The following is a 19684-nucleotide window of genomic DNA, read 5'->3' as shown; positions in this document are numbered from 1 at the left end:
GTAGGGGCAGGGGCGGGGGGGTAGGCACGGGGGGGGGTGTAGGGGCAGGGGCGGTAGGCACGGGGGGGGGTGTAGGGGTGGGGGGGGAGGCACGGGGGGGGGCAGGGGCAGGGGCACTGCGCTGGATCTGGGCCTCAGGCTCTGGCACCAGCCCCTCCCTTGTGAAAACTTTGTGAAGGTCCCAGTGGCAGCCCCTTTGGTGTACAGAAGTTTGTTAAGTTCAAGCACAACAACAAATCAAAAGCCTTTGGCTCCAGTTTTATTATATAAAACTATTTATACCAACTGGGCTTCAGGCAAAAGTACAAGTGAAATTATTGGTACAAAAGAATTTTCCATGAAAATGTTGGTATGTCCTTCCAGAACCCCATCAACATGCAGATGCTGTCAGAGGCATGCAGTCCCCACGTTCTGTCTCGTCCACTCGATCGCGTTTCCTGCACTCCTGTGCGCGGGCCCTGCCCCGCGGGAGGCACCGGGCTCCCGGGAAGGCCCTGCTCTGAGCCCGGCCTGGCGGGGCGACAGCAGACAAAACAGATACCTGACGCACCAGGCAGTCGGGGTGGGGGTGGGGGTGGGGGTGGGTGCACCCTCCCAATCCCCCCCGCCCCGGGCACTGCTGTGCCGGCGCACAGGGGGGGAAGGTGCGGGCTCCATTATATTTTAAAATTGCTTCGTGCAGGTGGCCGCGCCCAGTCAGACGCTGAGGTTCTGGCTGCTGATCTCTAATGGGATCTGTCCGTGCTGCTTCTGGACCTGGGCCACCTTGGACGGGTGCACGCGCAGGTGTCCGTGTGCACGGTGTCTAGGGCCGCGCCCCGTTCATGCCCACGTGAATGAATCTACGTTAGCTCTGGCTGCGCTGAGAAAGCCTCGCGGACACTCCTGGGCGCTGTCTGGCCCCCGAGACCCCTCATGTTGGAATTCCGAGGCAGGTTCCTGGGCTCCCGAATCCATGGTTTTCAGAAACCCCGTCAGCTGCAAACAAGGCCCGGCCAGCTGTGCTGACCACGGGAGGCTGCAGGGCCGGCCAGCAGGCACCCGGGCCTGTCTGCTGCTTGGCCACTGGCTCCTGAGGCCCACAGAGACCCTGAAGATGCCGTGCGCCCCGTCTTAGGGACCTACCCCCACTGGTGTGTTAACCAGGGCGTCGGGGATTTCCCTCTGACACACCCCACACAGGCAGGCAAGCCCAGGGCCCTACTGGGCACTGTGCCCTGACCGGGAGTCGAGCCGGCGGCCTTTCCGTGCACGGGCAATGCCCAACCCAGCCACACAGGCGGGCGCAGTGTCTTCTAGAGTGAAGGGCACCCAGCTTTTCTAAAGACATTTCCTAGGGTCTGCTTCCGGTCCCCAGGAAAGCCCAAGTCTGACCGTCTCCGGGGAACGAGGATGCATCCTTGCCAGGCACCAGGCAGTGTAACTGGCAGCACCAGGCCTCCCTGGGCCGAGCTGGCACCGGACCCCGACCCAGCCCTGTGGCTGCTCTTCGAGGCCTCCCGTGTGGACAGGCCGTGGCAGACGTGCCCGCTCCTTCTCTTCATCTGTGAACAGGTTGAGCGTGCGCCTGTACTTTTAGGACCTGTGACCCGAAGATGTTTTCTTTCCCAACAAGCCATTCCCTCTCGACAGTTCCCGGAGGAGCCGGGGCTCAGGCTCCCAGCGTCACGCAAACCTCCCGCCCGCTGAGCGCGCGCCCGCGCCCGCCCCCGCCCCGCGCTGGCCCAGCTCCTCGCCGGCCTGGCTGCCGCCGCTCTCCCCACTCTCCCCGTTCTCGTCTTCAATGGAGTAGTTGCCCGAGTCCTGGCTGGACTGGGAAGTGTATGTTTTGTGGTCCTCATCCAGGTGATTCATTTCTTTTGCGGAGACAGCGTCCACATTTTCAACGATGAAACACTCCTCAGTCCGCTCCACAGAAGTGGAGAGCAACAGATTCTTCATGGGCTCCTCGGGGAAATACTAATTTAAAAAGGAAAAGAGGAGAAACGGTCATTGAAAGGGTAAGTCAGTCCGCGAGTTCTCAGAGCTGCAGCTTCACATAGAAGTCAGCCCCGAGCACGTCGCGGGCATCACGACGTTCGGAACAAACCCGTCAGTGAGTCACGCACACCCGGGGTCGCCTCTGGCGAGTGTATGACGGGACCTGAGATGGATGCTCCGCGCTGGCGGGCAGAGGGGAGGCACCTACCTCGTCGATGGTGGCGGGCGGCTTCCCCGCCGGGAAGAACACGTAATGGACCAGCTTCCCGAGGGCGAGCGCAGCGCAGAGGACGAGCATGACGGCGACGCCAGCCGCCAGCAGGGCTCCGGGGGCACCTCCTGAAAACAAGCACAGCGCTCAGCCGGGTGGGTCTGGCGCACAAATGCGCTCACGGCCCTGAGAGCTCGTGGGAGAGAGAGCCGGTGAAGGAAATCTATTCTTTTAAGATTATTTAAAAATATATATATATTTTTTATTGATTTCAGAGAGGAAGGGAGAGGGAGAGATAGGAACATCAATGATGAGAATCATGGATCAGCTGCCTCCTTCACGCCCCCTACTGGGGATCGAGCCCGCAACCCAGGCCTGTGCCCTTGACCAGACACGAACCCGGGACTTCAGTCCACAGGCTGATGCTCTATCCACCGAGCCACACCAGCCAAGGCAGGAAATTTGTTAAATAACAGCCTGAGAAATACCTCTGGCGGCAGTGCCCAGGCCACCTGTCGGCCATGGCGTTCATCAGAGGGGCCTGGGAGGGCATCCGAGACCCAGGCGAAGGGACAGCCTGACACAGAGACCCCGACACCCGTGTCACCCAGCGCCACACACACAGCCGCACTGGGACCAGTGCCAGACACGAAAACCAGCCTAGACCAGGCCATTCCGAGAAGCCCGGTCCCAGGCGCTAGCGGACGTCCCCAGGGCAACTCTACCAGGAGCGGGGAAAATGAAAACGACTGTAGTGCTAAAGGGCAGGCAGGAATCACAGGAAATTAACTGGGTGGATGTTGGATGAAATAAGAGCGCTAAAAACACCGAGTCAAACTGACCATTTACAATGTTTTCTAAACCCGAAGCCTTGGCTTGAAGGTCTCCCCGAGCCCTGGCTCATTAGAAACGCTTTTGCAGTGGGACGTCCTGCATGCTTCTCAGTGAGCGGAATTGTTTTTATGAAATTGCATTTATTTTATTTTCTCTTTATGTTTATGTATTTTAATGATGTTTTTACAGAGAGGAAGGGAGGGATAGTTAGAAACATCGATGAGAGAGAAACTTCGATCAGCTGCCTCCTGCACACCTCCCACTGGGGATGTGCCTGCAACAAGGTACATGCCCTTGACTGGAATCGAACCCGGGACCCTTCAGTCCACAGGCCGATGCTCTATCCACTGAGCCAAACCGGTTAGGGCTTTATTTTATTTTTTAAATCCTCGCAAAAGGTTATTTTTCCATTGATTTTTAGAGAGAGTGGAAGAGAGAGGGGAAGATGGAGAGAAATATCGATGTGAGAGAGACACGTCGATTTGTTGACTCCTGCACGCGCCCCGACCGGGGGCCCGGGCTGGGGAGGTGCCTGCCACCGAGGTCTGTGCCCTGGACCGAAATCGAACCCAGAACCCTGTGGTCCGCAGGCCGACGCTCTATCCGCTGAGCCACGCTGGCCAGGGCTGAAGTCGCCTTTTTAAGACGCGCTGGGAGCTGCGCACCTGCTTCTGTCGCGGCGCACGCGGTGTTGCTGGGGCGGCTGCGCTGGCTCCTCGGCCCGTCCTCCAGCAGCGCCTGGGCGTCCGCGCAGTACACCGTCCGCGGCTTCAGGCTGAGGACCGGGAAGTCGGCTCTCTGCTCCACAAAGGTCTTCCGCTGTGAACGACAAGCCGCATGGCAGGCTCTGCCCCGCAGGCTCACCCGGGACGTCTGCTTTCCCAGGTCTCTACAGACTCGCCCAGCCTGGCCTCCCACACAGCTGGCACCGGCTCGAGAGGCTCTGGATTGGGACAGGACACTACCACCAAGCCGGAAAGTCAAAGGTGCTGCTGCAAAGAGCACTTTTTAATTTTAATTAAAAAAATGTTTTTACTGATTTTAGAGAGGGGAGAGCGAGAGAGTGACAGAACATCAATGACGAGAGAACTGGCCCCGCCACCCGGGCCTGCGCCCTGACCGGGGACTGGGCAGTCACAGCGTCTTTCTTGATTTTGTTTTTGTTTTTGGAGGACGTTTATGAAAGTTGAGGACAGTGAAACAAGGAAGGACCTCGAATAGGAGAAGCAACAGGAGAGCCCGGCTGCCCTGGCTCCCGGGGAAGTCAGAGAAAAGGGGGCCTGGGGGACGAGCTGCCCACTGCTCCCCTGGCTGCAAGTCTCCTGCGGCCCCTTGAGGTCAGGAGGTGCGCGCCCTGGGGAAGGAGGGGCGGGAAAGGTGCGGACGTGCTCCCTGGAGGGACAGCGTGCCCACGGAGTCTTACAGGCTGAAAATTTCCCTATAATTTTAATGTCAAGCTTTTTAAAAAATGCATTTTTATTGATTTTAGAGAGGAAGGGGGACGGAGAGATATGATGAGAGAGAATCACTGATTGGCTGCTTCCTGCACGCTCCCTACTGGGGATCGAGCCCGCAACCCAGGCCTGTGCCCACACCAGGAATCCAACCTTGACCTCCTGGTTCATAAGTCAAAGCTCAATCCCTGAGCCCCGCCGGCAGCGCCAAGCTTTATCGTCACTCAACCAATTAGAACTCTCAATTACAAAATCACACTGGTCTGTTTACCTCTGCATTTGAAGCGTTTTCCCAAAACCTGACTTCGTAGGTGAGCAAGTGCTGGAGCTCGGGCTGGTCCTGGAAGCCGATGGAGACTTGGAGCGAGTGGCTGCTCAGGGGCTTCAAGGCCATGATCAGAGGAGGGATGACAACTGGGGGGCGAGGGCACGGCGTTCACTCAGATGAGATGAGGGCAAAGGGCCTCCGGGGCACAGAATCGGAATCCAGAGTAAAAGCGACTGGCTTACCTCGTCCTCCAGCGTCAAACTTCTCCTCCTGGGACCAGGGGGACGAGCTGCTCCCGCGGGAGGCCCGGACGCGGAAGTAGATCCCTTTCCGGAACAGGTCCTGGGGCGGGGCGCACCGGGCCACGGGGGCACGCTCGCAGCCCTGCACTTGCGCCCACTTTTCTGACTCGCTTCCAGGGATCCTTTTCAAATAAGACCTTTTAAGACAAAAAAAAGTTTGTTTTTAATTCCAAATGCATTGATTTTGTAAGTATTTGTATTGAGTGCCTGTAGCAGGCAGCCATCCTGTTAGGGGCTGGGCTGTAACGGTGAACAGTGCCCTCAGGAAGTGGGTGCCAGGGGGCGAGAGCCTGTCCCCAGGGGAGCACCCGGCCTGTGCGCAGGGCCCTTCCATGCCCGGGAGCTGCGGCCGGCTGCTAGGCAGACAGCTGCTATGAAGACTTGAAGAGGCGACGGGGACGGCACCCAGAGCTCAGCGTGTCCTGCTTGGCTGCACTTTACTGATGGTTCCAGATGTGCAAATACTCTCCCCGGTGCGCACTCAGTGACGCCGTGCGGCGCCTGGCAGTGGCCGTGGTGGGCGTGCTGCCAAGACCCTGGGCCGGGACTGAGGACTCGAGCCTCGCGGAGAAGTGAGCTCTGAGGGAGAGAACGTGCCCATCGGGAAGCAATACCGCAACCAGAATCACACCTCCGCAAGACAGAGAACCGGAGGCACCCATGTCACAGAACACGCCTCTCACACGCCTCCGCAAGACAGAGAACCAGAGGCACCCATGTCACAGAACACACGCCTCTCACGCCTTCACAAGACAGAGAACCGGAGGCACCCATGTCACAGAACACACGCCTCTCACACGCCTTCGCAAGACAGAGAACCAGAGGCACCCATGTCACAGAACACGCCTCTCACACGCCTCTGCAAGACAGAGAACCGGAGGCACCCATGTCACAGAACACGCCTCTCACACGCCTCCGCAAGACAGAACCGGAGGCACCCATGCCACAGAACACGCCTCTCACACGCCTTCGCAAGACAGAGAACCGGAGGCACCCATGTCACAGAACACGCCTCTCACACGCCTCTGCAAGACAGAGAACCAGAGGCACCCATGTCACAGAACATGCCTCTCACACGCCTTCGCAAGACAGAGAACCGGAGGCACCCCATGTCACAGAACACGCCTCTCACACGCCTCTGCAAGACAGAGAACTGGAGGCACCCCATGTCACAGAACACGCCTCTGCAAGACAGAGAACTGTCGGAAAACACAGTTTTCTGCCTCTGCCCTGCGCTGCTGGGGCCTCCTGGTGCTCTGAGCTGCTCCGGGCTCTGTCGGGACTGGCACCAGCTCAGACCCAGCTCCGTCCCTGCTCTGGCGGGAGGCAGTGGGTGTGGGGTAACGGGAGGTTTCTGCCCGTGTCTGCATGCCCTGAGAAGGAAAAGGGCTTGAGGGCCTTAATTAGGTATTTTTGAGGAAGGGTTTTATTCAGAAAGACAGACTGGATAAAAGTGCAAGCCCTGAGCTCCCGGAGGGAAGACAAAGCGAGTAGAGAGCTTGGCTGATGCACTGCAGTCTGTTCCTGCGGCCCCAGGATTCCTGTCCAATCCCAGCTGGGGCGGTGGGACCAGCCTCACATTCCACTGATGACACGTATCATGCTCCAAGCCTATTTACTTCGTATTTATTTGAACAGAGTTATGTCCTAACTATTTTTATAGACTTGTTTAATTAATAACCTGTCATTTTCAAGTTTATTTTTTATTCATTTATGTTCATGGTTGATCGTACCCTCCCACACCCAAGAGGTGGGGTGAGGAGAGGAGTGGGAGTGGCCTTTCTGCCACTGCCCGCACCGGAGTCACATCTGTCCAAGGCCAGGAGAGGGGCCAGGAGCGGAGGGGGGCCCTGGTCCCAGAGAGGGTCCTTGTCCGGTTGGGGAGACGCGTGTGCACATGGGGAGCCTTAGGACCTGAGTGTTCAATGGGGATGGGAAGGGTGGGAGAAACCTCAATTCTGTTGAAGATGGAAGTCCAAACCCTTCTTTGGACCAGGAGGGTCTCTATTTCACCTTTTCTGAATGACAAGGCAGCGAGGTGCCTATCACTGTGAGTTTGGGGGGCTAGAGGAGAGGGTGGCAGCGCCCGCCCCACTGTGAAGTGGGCTTCTCCCTCGCAGCCCCCCACCCCCAACCCCCGCCCCCACTCAGCGGTGCTGGTTAACCTGCAGCCTCACAGTGGCACTTTTCATTCTACCAGAATGGCCCGATGGACAGTTTAAATAGGACGCAAAGATCAATGCAAAAATGACTGCCCGGATAAACATAGTTCTAACTGGAATTTGTAAAAAAGCAAATTAAGAAGAATTGGGAGTTGTCATTTAAAACAGCCTCTAATAAAGCCATTCCGAAAAGCCCGGTCCCAGGGGGCGCTAGCGGACTTCCGTAGGGCAACTCTATCAGGAGCTGGGAAAATGAAAACGACTGTAGTGCTAAAGGGCAGTAATCACAGGAAATTAACTGGGTGGATGTTGGATGAAATAAGAGCGCTAAAAACACTGAGTCAAACTGACCATTAACAATGTTTTCTAAACCCGAAAAAAAAAATGGGCATGTTACAGAACACACGCATCTCACATGCCTTCAAAAGACAGAGAACTGTAGGCACCCCATGTTACAGAACACATACCTCACACGCCTTCATAAGACAGAGAACTGTAGGCACTCCATGTTACAGAACACACACATCTCACAATAGATGAAGACATTGAGTCCCAGAGCGGTCATGCAACCAGCTCTGTGTCAGCAGCAGCCACGGGCAGAGCCAGTGCTGGAATGATGGCCAGTCTCCAACAAGGCCACCAACAACGCGATCGCAGGGACCGGCCAGCCTGTGGGGGGAGCCGCAGGAGTGCAGCCCGTGGACTCAAGGTGAGAGGGGCATGCGGGAAAGAACTTACTTGAGCCACTGAGCTTCAAACGTCACGTTGTCATGTGTGTAATCCCACTTGAGAACATAGGTGTCATTTTCCAGAATGACCTGTATATTTTCGGGAGCAGGCAGCTCATTTTCAACTGGAAGACAAAATACAAAAAAGCACATGTCTACTCTAGCGAAATACATGTGGCGAGAATTCGCACTCACAGCAGGACAGATGGAAGGCGTGTGCTCAATCATTGCGTGGTTTAGTTAGTCATGCTGCGTGTCCATGTGTGCACGGCTATGCCGCCACCTAAGAGGATGGGGAGGCCCATGTGTACCTGCTGACATACAAGGAGAGTCTCAATGTATCAGCTGAAATAAGTGGCTGCCACATGTATGCAGCAGACATTTTTAAAAATTTAAAACAAAACAGAACTGATAGAGAACCAAGATGGCGGCATAGGTAAACACTGTACTTGCTGCCTCCCACAGCCACATCAAAATTACAACTAAAAGACAGAATAACTATCATCTAGAACCGCGGGAAAGCTGGCTGAGAGGAAGTACTACAACCAGAGAGGTAGAGAAGAGAGCGCATTGAGACTGGTAGGAGGTACGGAGGCGCGGAACGGGCTGCTTTTTTATTTTGGAAGGAGATACAAGCTCCCGCTTGCTCTGAACTCCAGTTCCGGGCAAGACTCTGGGGGACCCAGACATATATGGGGAGAAACTGGACTGTCTGGCACTGGGGCAGGAACACAGGTGCGGCTTTCTTCCAGATGGAGGTGCTTGCAGCGGTCATTGTTCCTGTGCTGGGACCTCCCCGGTGCAGAGCTGACTGGCAGCCATTGCTGTTTGCGCCATCCTGGAGATTCCCTGAGACCCCGCCCCACCCAATTTACAACCCCACTCAAGCTGTGCACAGCGGCTTTTGCATATAAATGGCCTGTCCTTTCTCAGCCTAAAACCTGTCAAACAAGCTGCAGCTGGGTCAGGGAGCCCCAAAGCTATCAAAAGAAGGCCCAAGGCCAGCACCAGCACCAGCCTGCTTTGCTACACAGCTGGGCCTCGTCTGGGCACTTCCAAACCTGATACAAACAGGAGGAATCTGCAGATCTCTCTGTAGCTCCTGCTGGATGGTCCCAGGCAGTGGCTGACTTTGCACCTCCTTGGAGATCCAAGAGCCAGTGTACCCAGTGGTCAGAGCAAGACCACACCAGATTACAACTCTTCACATCCATAAGTGACACACTCAAGGGGCAGACTCAGTGAGCACCAAAGCCCCACTGAAGCAAGTCCTGCCCCAGAAGGGTGTCTCCTGCACAGCAGTTCTCCCATTGTAGACACAGCTGGTCCTCACAGCCAATTGGCCTGGAGGTCAATTCCTCCCAGTAACACCAAGAGCAATCAAGGCTCAACTACAAGACTGTGCTCACAGCCCACAAAGGGTTGTACCAAGAGTGCCCAGTTCAGGTGACTGGGGAGGCTGAGCCACTGGGCCCTATAGGCCACCTAGCACACAAGGCCCTTCTACCAATGCAAGGAGACTTAGCAGCTACCCAATACATAGAAACTAACACAGGGAAGTAGCCAAAAGGTAGAGACAAAAAAACATGTCACAAATGAAAGAAATGGAAGAAAGCAAACTACTGGATATAAAGTTCAAAACCACAGTTATAAAGTTACTAAAGAATCTTCTAGAAACCTCCAAGGAACTTAGTGAGACCTTCAAGGATCTTAGTGAGAATGCCAAAAAAAATAAAAAATAAAAAAGGAAAAGGACCAGTCAGAAATTAAGCATACACTGACTGAAATAAAGAATAATATAGCGATTCAACAGGAAACCAGAGGATCCCAAGAATCAAGTCAAAGATTTGAAATACGAGGAAGCAAAAAAACACCCAACCGGAAGAGCAAAAAGAAAAAAGAATCCAAAAATATGAAGATAGTGTAAGGAGCCTCTGGGACAACTTCAAGCGAACCAACATCTGAGTTATGGGGGTGCCAGAAGAAGAGAGAGAGCAAGATATTGAAGACCTATTTGAAGAAATGACAGAAAACTTCCCCTACCTGGTGAAAGAAATAGACTTACAAGTCCAGGAAGCGCAGAAAACCCCAAACAAGAGGAACCCAAAGAGGCCCACACCAAGACACATCATAATTAAAATGCCAAGAGCAAAAGACAAAGAGAGAATCTTAAAAGCAGCAAGAGAAAAACAGTCAGTTACCTACAAGGGCATACCCATACGACTGTCAGCTGATTTCTCAAGTGGCAAGAAATATACAAAGTGATGAATGCCAAGAACCTACAACCAAGATAACTTTATCCAGTAAAGCTATCATTTAGAATTGAAGGTAGATAAAGAGCTTTACAGACAAGAAAAAGCTAAAGGAGTTCATCACCACCAAACCAGTATTATGTGAAATGCTGAAGGGCATCCTTTAAGAAGAGGAAGAAGAAAAAGATAAAGATAAAAAATTATGAACAACAAAGTGACAACAAATACATATCTATCAATAAGTGAATCTAAAAATCAAATGAATAAAAAATCTGATGAACAGAATAAACTGGAATGTAATAGAATCGGGGGCATGGAAAGGGAGCAGACTGACAATTCTCGGGGGAAAGGGGATGTGGGGGATGCGGGAAGAGATTAGACAAAGATGTTATACCTATGGACGAGGACGGTGAGGTGGTGAGGTCTTGGCGTGGGGTGAGAACTGGGTGGAGGGGAGCTATGGGGGGAAAAAAAGGGACAACTGTAATAATCTGAACAATAAAGATGAAAACAAACAAAAAACAGAACCACTGCCAGTCTGTACATGCTGACAGGAGCCCAGCCACCTGCTCTATGACGAATGGAAATGGGGAGGGAGGCAGGAGAGGAAAACATCACTTCACACCCTGCCCTGTGGTTTGACTCAAAAAAAAAGCACAGTCCAGCTGGCGTGGCTCAGTGGTTGAGCATTGACCTATGAACCAGGAGGTCACGGTTAGATTCCTGGTCAGGGCACATGCCAGGGTTGCAAACTCGATTCCCAGTAGAGGGCGTGCAGGAGGCAGCCGATCCATGCTGCTCTTTCATCAGTAATGTTTCTATCTCTCTCTCTCTCCCCTTTCCTTTCTGAAAACAATAAAAAATATATTTAAAAAAAATAAATTAAAATCTTTAAAAAATAAAAACCCCACAAAGTATACTAAATTTATAATTAAAATAAACAAACCTAAGCTCCTACCCTTGACCTGAACTGTTGACAAGATGTCACTGATGAAATAAATCTACCGGGATGTTTTCATATTTAAACACTAGATGCGTGGTGCACGAAATTCATGCACTGGGGATGGGTGGGGGTTCCCTCAGCCCGGTCTATGCCCTCTCACAGTCCGGGACCCCTTGGGCAATGTCCACCTGACGGCTTAGTCCCGCTCCCTGTGGCGATCGGGCCTAAGCTGGCAGTCAGACATCCCTCTTGCAGTCTGGGACCCCTTGCTTCTTACTGCCCACCTGCTTGCAGCTCCTTACCACTCGGCTCGCTGCTCCTTAGCACTGCCATGGAGGTGGGAGAGACTACCTCCACTGCTGCTGCGCTCGCCAGTCGGAGCCCGGCTTCTGGCTGAGTGGTGCTCCCCCTGCGGGAGCACACTGACCACCAGGGGGCAGCTCCTGTACTGAGTGTCTGCCCCTTGGTGGTCAGTGGCGCATCATAGCGACTGGTTGTTCCGCCTTAACGGTCGCTTAGGCTTTTATTATACAGATTTCGCCTATAAGGCAGTTTTGCAAGACTAACTGTTCTTCCAGCAACTACCACCCCTTTCTGTGGATTCTGAGCCATTTTCTGGCTTATGTAAATGCTTTTAACTACCCACTAAACCATCCTATGAGTTTCAGCACCTAAAGTGCAAGATGCCTGCCGGCCGCACTGTGTGCCCGTGGACCACGGCCTCACCTGTGGTGCTCACGCAGTGCACGGGGCTGAACTCCGCAGGGTTCCGGTGCAGGGGCAGGCGCGCCTTCACTCTCACACAGTACGTGGTCTCTGGCACGAGCTTGTGAATTTTAATTCTGGGAAATCTGGAGAGATGCGTTTCATTCCAAGTCTACAACGAAAAAACAGAAGCCTGTTCTTTAGAAGAGCACCAGCCACACGTCAGGGAGAGTGTCAGTCTCCATGGGGCACGGGCGAGGGCAGCGCTCACCTGCGCTCCCGACGTGTTCCTCCAGATGGTCACGCTGTATTGGGGGTTCTCCAGCTGCCACATGGCACTGTCCTTGGCTCCGGGAGGGGAGATGTTGATCGCTATTGCCTTGTCTTCGGCTTCCAAGTGTACCTTCGGGGGGCCGATCCGAGCTGTAAAGATCGGGACACTGACTGCACCTTCATGAACAAGATGCCACGCACCCACTCACTGCTGAGTGCTCAGTCTGAGCCTCACAGTGTGAAACAGACAGTCCCGTGAGCCCACTGTCCCGGGGAACGCAGCATCCCTGCAGACACATACGTGTGTGACAGGCGTGCGTAAGGAAACATGAAGATTACACAGGGACAGAGGATGAGCGAGGGGTGTCTCAGGTAAGTTAGTCAGGGGGAGCCTCTGAGATGTGACTGAAACAAGGGAGCAAGCCACGCAAACATCTAGGGAGGAAGTGAGGTCCCAGCCAGCCCTCAGGTCTAGGCCCCTAAGATGGGCAGGGGCTACCACGTTCAAGAGACAGGAGGGGCCTGGAATGGCTGGGTGGTGGACAATGAGGTCAGAGGTCACTCGTGGCCAGGTAGTAAGGAATCTGAGGGCTATGATGGGAAGAATGCCATGATCTGATTTCTCTTTGGGCCTAGCCGGGATGGCACAGTGGTTGAACATCCACCCGTAAACCAGATCACGGTTCGATTCTTGGTGAGGGCACAGGGCCAGGTTGCGGGCTTGAACCCCAGTAGGGGCGTGCAGGAGGCAGCCAATCAATGATTCTCTCTCGTTGATGTTTGTATCTCTCCCTTCCTCTCTGAAATCAAGAAAAATATCCTATATAATGAAGAGCTAATATGCTAATTAGACCAAACAGCAGAACAACCACCTGGATGACCCCCCCGATGACCTTCCAGATGAAGCTGGGGCTGCGAGGGCTGAGCCCCTTGCACGAATTCCGCGCATCGGGCCTCTAGTATAAAAAAAGGTGCAGGTGTGGGAAGTGAGCTGCCTGGTAACTGTGAACAGAGGATACACTGTAATCCCAGCAGCTGTTTCTCACCTTGTTGAAACGGTATAAATGTGTCAAGCTCACGCCACGGAGAAGTACTGTTTCCCTCTTCTGCTCTTATTCGCAGTTTAATTTCCTCATAAACATTCATCTTGAGGGAAGAAAAGTCGCATGTGGCACTAGTAACATGTTGACACCCAGGCAGTTTCGTCCAATTATCCACAATCCCAGGTCTTCAAAATAAAAAGGCAAGAGAAAGAGTGAGCAGATGGGTAAACCCGGGAGCGTGCCGGATGCCGTCTGTTCACGCAGCGACTTCTGCTCCAGTTTCTGTCCGGCTGACATGTTCCTGTCCTTCCACCTTTTCAGTGCAGACACCAGGTTCTTATTCCTCAGAGGGAGGGTCTGACACAGTGACCATAATGTACACGGTTCTCTAATCTTGTGGGGAAGCAGAGAAGGGACGACCCACCAGGTAGAAGTGGACTTTGCTACGAGCAGTTGTGCCCTCTGGCCGACCACTTTACTCCCGGACCTTCTGCTCCTACTGGGAACCTGGGACTGGAACTGAGGGTCCCGCTGGTCCGCTCCCTGAACACCGCCAGCCCTGAGAGAGGCCTCGGGGTCCATAGAGTGTGACAGCTCCTCCTCCCTCACTACCAAGACCCCTCTGCCTGCTGACCCCGCGTCCCTGCCATCCCAGCACCAGGAACGAAGGACTCACAAAAACTTTCACTAATAAAGTCCTCAAAGTGGATTCAGTCAACCCAAAAGCCTACGTGATTCACATCAGATCCTTCCGACGCAGGAAGAAATCCGCGGTCACCTGCGCCTCAAGCGCAGGCCCTGCTGTGGCAGGGCGAGGAGTGGAGGCAGCGAGAGGCGGGGTCCGACTCCTGCCCGGGGAGCCCTGCCCACCTGGGACACTGTCCGAGGAGGCATTTTGTCCAGCTCAGTTCACAGTCCCAGCATTAGCTGATTTGGGGGTAATATTATAGACTTCACTTTAACCCTTTTCGGTCCAACGTGGAGGCTGACTCGACAGACCAGGTGCTAGGAGCAGGTCCAACGTCGAGCTGAGGTCTAGTGAGACAGATAACTTCAACATTCAATCCCGTCAATTAATTTGGACCAGACTGTTGGAATTCCAAAAATAAAATTGGACCGCAAAGGGTTAAAGATGCTTTATGACAACGGAAACTAGGAATGGGATCCAAATAATTTTGGTGCTGACCCAACTTTAAGTCTACCTTATTTTTAAAAAAAGAAACATTTTAAAAAATTACCAAAAATAGCCCAGCTGGTATAGCTCGACCCATGAACCAGGAGGCCATAGTTCGATTCCCGGTCAGGGCACATGCCTGGGTTGTGGGCTCGGTCCCAGGTAGGGGGCGTGCAGGAGGCAGCCGATTGATGATGTTTCTCTTTCATCATTGATGTTTCTATCTCTCTCTCCCTTCCTCTCTCTCTAAAAATCAATAAAAACACATTTTAAAAAAAATTACCCAAAACACACACTAGCATGGAACACGTCCTTCCTGGCCGTCACCTCTTCCTTTACCTGCCGAGCTTAGACTCGAGCTGGTGCTGACGACACCTTAATCCACCAGAAACGTTCCCGAGACTCTGCCACAGGAGGCAGCCCCGCAATGCTTCGCTCTCACGCCCACGTTTCTCTTTCCCCCATCCTCTCCCTCTAAAAATCAAGTTAAAAAAATTACTAAATCTGTGAGATGACCCATCTCCTCATTTTATCAACCATCCACTGGAGAACAAGGGCGTGTGGCCAGGGGTGCAGGGTGCAGGGTGGGGCTCCGGTCCCCCGCACCCGGCGCCTGCTCCTTCGCCGCCCAGCACCTGCTCTTTCTTGCACAGGGTCAGCAGACGGCCCGGTGCCCAGCGCCAAGCACTGCCCCTGAGCTCCGTTTCCTTCCGGAACCCTCTCTGCTGCCACTCCCCGCCTGCCCTCCATTGGCCGCGAGGCTCCAGCTCAGGCTCAGATTTCCAGTCACAGGACCCGGCGCCAAAGCGGAGACGGTGCGGTGCGGACTAAGCTGCCGCCATCGCCACCCACAGCCACTGGCGGCAAAGCCCGAAGATAAAGCCGACTAAGTCTCCGTTTGCCGAAATGAAGCTCTAAATATTACGTAGACATAACATTTCTCCAAAACTGGGGGGGAAGCCTGGAAAAATCTGGAAAGAAATGATGGCATTAAAACTATAAAAATCTTCAGATGCTCTGGCCACCGGCGAGGGGGGCACGTACATTTGGTAATCCGCCGACACAGTCACGTTCCCGGCCCAGCGCAGGGTGAAGGTGTCATCGATGATGTCGACTTCCACATTTTGGGGAGGTTTTAGTTTTTTTCCCCCTACACGGGTAACAAGAAAGAAGAGTCAGAGATACACTACAGATGGTCCTGAAAATGTTGCTCTTCCCTCCACATCACTGACTACAGCATGAAAACATGTACATATAACAAAGTTAAGTGTATAAAAATCTAAGAACACCTCCTGATTGCTCCCAGCACAGGGAGGCTGTTAACTAGTTATCTCTCTGCATCTGAGAGCTGGGAAAGACTGAGTTTCTTTCATCTATAAAAAGCGTTAAATGTCCACTATATCCCAATAAAGGTGGAAAAACCAAGGGGGAAAAGCAGGCTTTGTCTTTTTTTAAAAAAATATTTGTATTGACTTCAGAGAGGAAGGGAGAGGGAGAGATAGAAACATCAGTGATGAGAGAGAATCACTGATCGGCTGCCTCCTAAACGCCCCACACTGGGCATGTGCCCGGACCAGGAATTGGAAGGTGACCTCCTGGTTCATAGGACGACATTCAACCACTGAGCCATGCTAGCCAGGCGAGGCTTTGTCTTCTAATTGAAAAAATATTCTCTGTGTAAAATCGAGTTTGTGTTTGGCCTGGAAGCCACGTGATGCGAAGGATACAGGGCTCATTAACAGCCTCAAGCTGGTTTCACATCCTCTGTTCCGAGACAGACTATCTGCTCCATCTACCCTGACGGAGAACGGAGCAGCTGTGCTTTCAGAGCTGCCGGCTGGTCACGGGAAGTGAAACATCCCTGCACGAAACCCGAGCCCAGGTCTGAAGGGTTACCCGTCAGCCACGCCCTCCAGGAACCTGAGAAACAGGTGGGAACCTCCTGGGGACGCAAGGACTCCGCAGAGGCCCACTTTCTTTCTTCCTCGCCCTCCTAGCGCACATCTCCCACCCGCTGGGTGCCCTCTCCCCTCCCTGCCCTTGCTGGCAAGGGCAATCGCATCTCTCTGCTCCGACCACCAATCCTCCAAGACCCAGCTCACGTCTGACCCTGCTAGACAACCCTCCTACATCGCCGCAGCTCCCGCGGACCTGGGGGCCTGCGCGTGGCACCAGGAACCGCCCTGCTCATTCCACACCGAATCGGCGAGAAAGTCACCAAGCCCAGTGCCGGCAGCCGGCAGCTCTCACAACTGGGTGGACAGAGTCTTTACACGCTTCTTTGTGTTAAACACAGACCTCCAACCAGATGCGGGTCCTGGAGGGCAGGCCTGGGCAGCTGCAAGCGTCCCCTGCATCCCTCAGAGCGCTTGGCGCCATGCTGGGTGCACGTAGCTTCAACGCCACCAAGGTCTGGTTTTCCACAGTGTGTGACAAACTACGACCGGCCGGATTTCAGAGTTATTTCTGGTTCCTATGGCGTTTCTAGCCTTTGCTTCTGCCTCAGGCAAGCCTGTTATCTCCTCGTAGATTTTGCAGCAGCAGGGCCAGCCGGTGCACCCGCTCTGCACTGGGACTGCTTCTGCTACTCTCGGCTGGAGATTCGGGTATGGACTCAAAAGGGGGGGCAAGGGGACATTGGAGAAAACATTTTCCGGCTTCTTTTAACATTTTCGGAGGTGCTCATTGAGCGTCCCCACCCTCTATTTCCTATTTCACACTCAGATTCTCTGAGATCTCACCCCTAACAGAGTACTTCCCCCGTCCCGCTCCTCGGCACTCAGTTCCCACCCGTTGGTTGGAGTTTTATAGATTCCATGCATCGGAGGCTGACAAAGGATCTGGTGGCATCCGTGGTGTCCTCTAGGACATCCTACGTCCACGATCCTGGGCCTGGGGGCAGGAGGAGGGGCTCTGGTGGTGTGACCAGGGATTACTCCTCCGGGACGCAGCCCTTCTGCCGAAGGAGGGAGAGGCCTCCCGGCCTTGGCGCAATTGGCAGGTCAATGGACAGAGACTTGGAATAGAGTTATTAAACAGGATTTCAGATTTCACAGATTTTGTTCTATTACTATTAGCAATATCCTTTTGATAATAGTTTATTTCAGCCCTTTAGCATGTAAATTATATACATGGGCACTTTGGCCAAACTTCTATTTATACAGCTGGTTGACTCCCACCTTTCACATTCACACTGATAACCAGACACATTTTTACTAATTTTTAAAGTGACATAAATCCCAGCACATCCATCCATACAAGGAGACGTTTCCTCCCACAGTTTGGATACTTGTTTTAGGTTAGGTCTTAGAATTGCACTTAGTAGGTTTAAAAGTGTGAGTATTTGAAAGACAGAGCAACACGATGATCAAGTCAGGGTTAACATTTCGTTTAGTTTTGAAGAGAACTAAAACGTGGAGAAAAAAAGTAGGTTAATGAAAGGTGGGCTCTGTGCCCGATTTCCAGTCCGACCTCCCAGCCAGCCGCCACCTTAGGCCAGTGACTCAGCTCTCAGGGCCTCTCCTTGCTCAGCTGCACACAGCCATGAGGATAACGGTGCCTCGGGTTGTTTTGAAAGCTAAAGGAGTTCCTACCTTTAAAATACTTAGAGTAGTGCCTGGTGTGTAGTTAAGAGCACAGTACATGCTAGCTGTGTGTAAGACTTAGGTTTAGCCCTGGCTGGTCTGGCTCAGTGGATAGAGCGTCTGCTTGCCTGCGGACTGAAGGGTCTCGGGTTCCATTCCGGTCAAGGGCACAGGCCTGGGTTGCAGGCTCAATCCCCAGTAGGGGGCGTGCAGGAGGCAGCCAATCAGTGATTCTCTCTCATCATTGTTTCTGTCTCTCCCTCTCCCTTCCTGTCTGAGGTCAATAAAAATATATTTTAAAAAATAAATAAATAAAACTTACTTTTAGCAGCTCTCCGCTAATCCAAATGTAAAATTAGGACCTTTTAAAATTTTTTTTTTTTTAAATTTTTCAATTACAGATCTTAATGCACACCCTCCTGGAATGTTATTTTAAGTGTAAACTCTGGGGGGAAATTCCTATATTAAAGCAAACACGAGTCTAATGCAAATTTTCATGAACCGAAGACTTCAAAGAAATTGCCACGGATTGCATAAAGGCCCCTACCACCACCCACATAGTATCCTGTGTGCCCTATCTGTGGCAGAGTTTGAGAAACAGGGTGCCATGTACCACACCGGGGAGCAGTTTTCTCCGCCAACAGTTAAGTGTCTGAGTCCCTAGGCAGCCTCCCGGGCCCCCGGCTTCCTGCCCCGGCGGCCAGGCCTTTTCCTTCGGGACCCCTCCCCGCAGTAAACAGGCCGTCGCCCGCCCCCTCCCCCGGCTCCGAGCAGGGCAGCAACCCCGGGGCCGGGGCTGGGGCCGGGGCCGGGGCCGGGGCTGGGGCCGGGGCCGGGGCCGGGGCTGGGGCCGGGGCCGCAGCGAGGGGGGCGGGGGCGGGGCGGGCGGCGCACTTTCCTTTGTTGCTGCTTTCCACTGCACGCACCTGGGGCGAGTCCCCGCGACCCTCCCGTCCGCCCCGCGCGGGGCGAGCTGCTCACTAACCGGAGGAAACGGGCTTCGGGAACAGCAGTGCAGCCCACGGCCAAAGCCGAAACGGAACGGCCCAGCCGGGCAGCCCGACTTTCCAAACGGAAAACGAATTCGACCCGGAGGCTCTCGACACCCGGCGCCGCGGGATGGGCGGGGCGGGGGACGCCGGGCCGGGGGACGCCGGGGCGGGGGGACGCGGGGCGGGGGGACGGGACCCGGCGCAGGCGGCCGAGCCAGCGGCTGGACGGAGCTCCAACACCATTTCCTCCTGTTGAGTTTCCAGCCCAATGGGCTCGTGGCCACGGTGACCTCGTCTCCCAGAACGTCTGTGCCCGGCCACCCACCTCCCGGGGCCGTGGCGCCCAGCGCCGGGATCCCCATCTCTCACCTGCAGCTGCGGGCAACACCCACGGCGCCCCGGCGACCAGAACCACACCCAGGAGGGCGAACATCTTCCGCGGCCGCCAGCTACGCCGCCATTCACGCCGGGGCACACCTCGCAGTGCGGCGCCGCCTCAGGTTATCAACCCCGGGCACCGGCCAGGCCCAGCGCTCGCCCCGCCCCTCGCCCTCCTCGCCCCGCCCCCGCCCCTCGCCCCCGCCCCCGGGCTCTCCGCGCACGCGCCTGTCGCCCTCCGCGCACGCGCTTCCCACCTCCCTCCGTGCACGCGCCTGTCGCCCTCCGCGCACGCGCTGCGATGCCTCCGCGAGGTTGGTGCCCGCGGCGTGGGTGGCGCGCGCCCGGGGAAGGGTTAGGCTGCGCCGCCTCCCCGCGCCCCTCTTTCCCGGCAGTGACCG

At 54.3% G+C, this 19684-nt stretch overlaps 1 protein-coding gene across 2 annotated transcripts; it reads right to left on the bottom strand.

Annotated features, from left to right (window-relative positions):
* Nucleotides 1-242: 242 nt before the first annotated feature.
* Nucleotides 243-19422, bottom strand: IFNAR1 (interferon alpha and beta receptor subunit 1). Of its 2 annotated transcripts, XM_081087182.1 has the most exons (12): nt 19275-19422; nt 15374-15479; nt 13159-13340; nt 12111-12262; nt 11861-12011; nt 10586-10648; nt 7950-8064; nt 4990-5186; nt 4751-4893; nt 3691-3844; nt 2189-2319; nt 243-1959 (listed from the first exon to the last, which is right to left on the bottom strand). In XM_081087182.1, exons 1-12 carry the CDS (start codon nt 19336-19338, stop codon nt 1666-1668), a joined length of 1752 nt encoding a protein of 583 aa, XP_080943308.1. In that variant the 5' UTR covers nt 19339-19422; the 3' UTR covers nt 243-1665. The 2 variants fall into 2 exon arrangements, with proteins under 2 accessions (XP_080943308.1, XP_080943309.1); XM_081087183.1 differs by lacking the exon at nt 10586-10648.
* Between the last annotated feature and the right edge of the window lie 262 nt (nt 19423-19684).

This window comes from Myotis nattereri (genome assembly GCF_964212035.1).
Source record: "Myotis nattereri genome assembly, chromosome: 3".
Lineage (NCBI taxonomy): Eukaryota > Metazoa > Chordata > Mammalia > Chiroptera > Vespertilionidae > Myotis > Myotis nattereri.
This window is presented reverse-complemented; position numbering and strand designations above follow the sequence as displayed.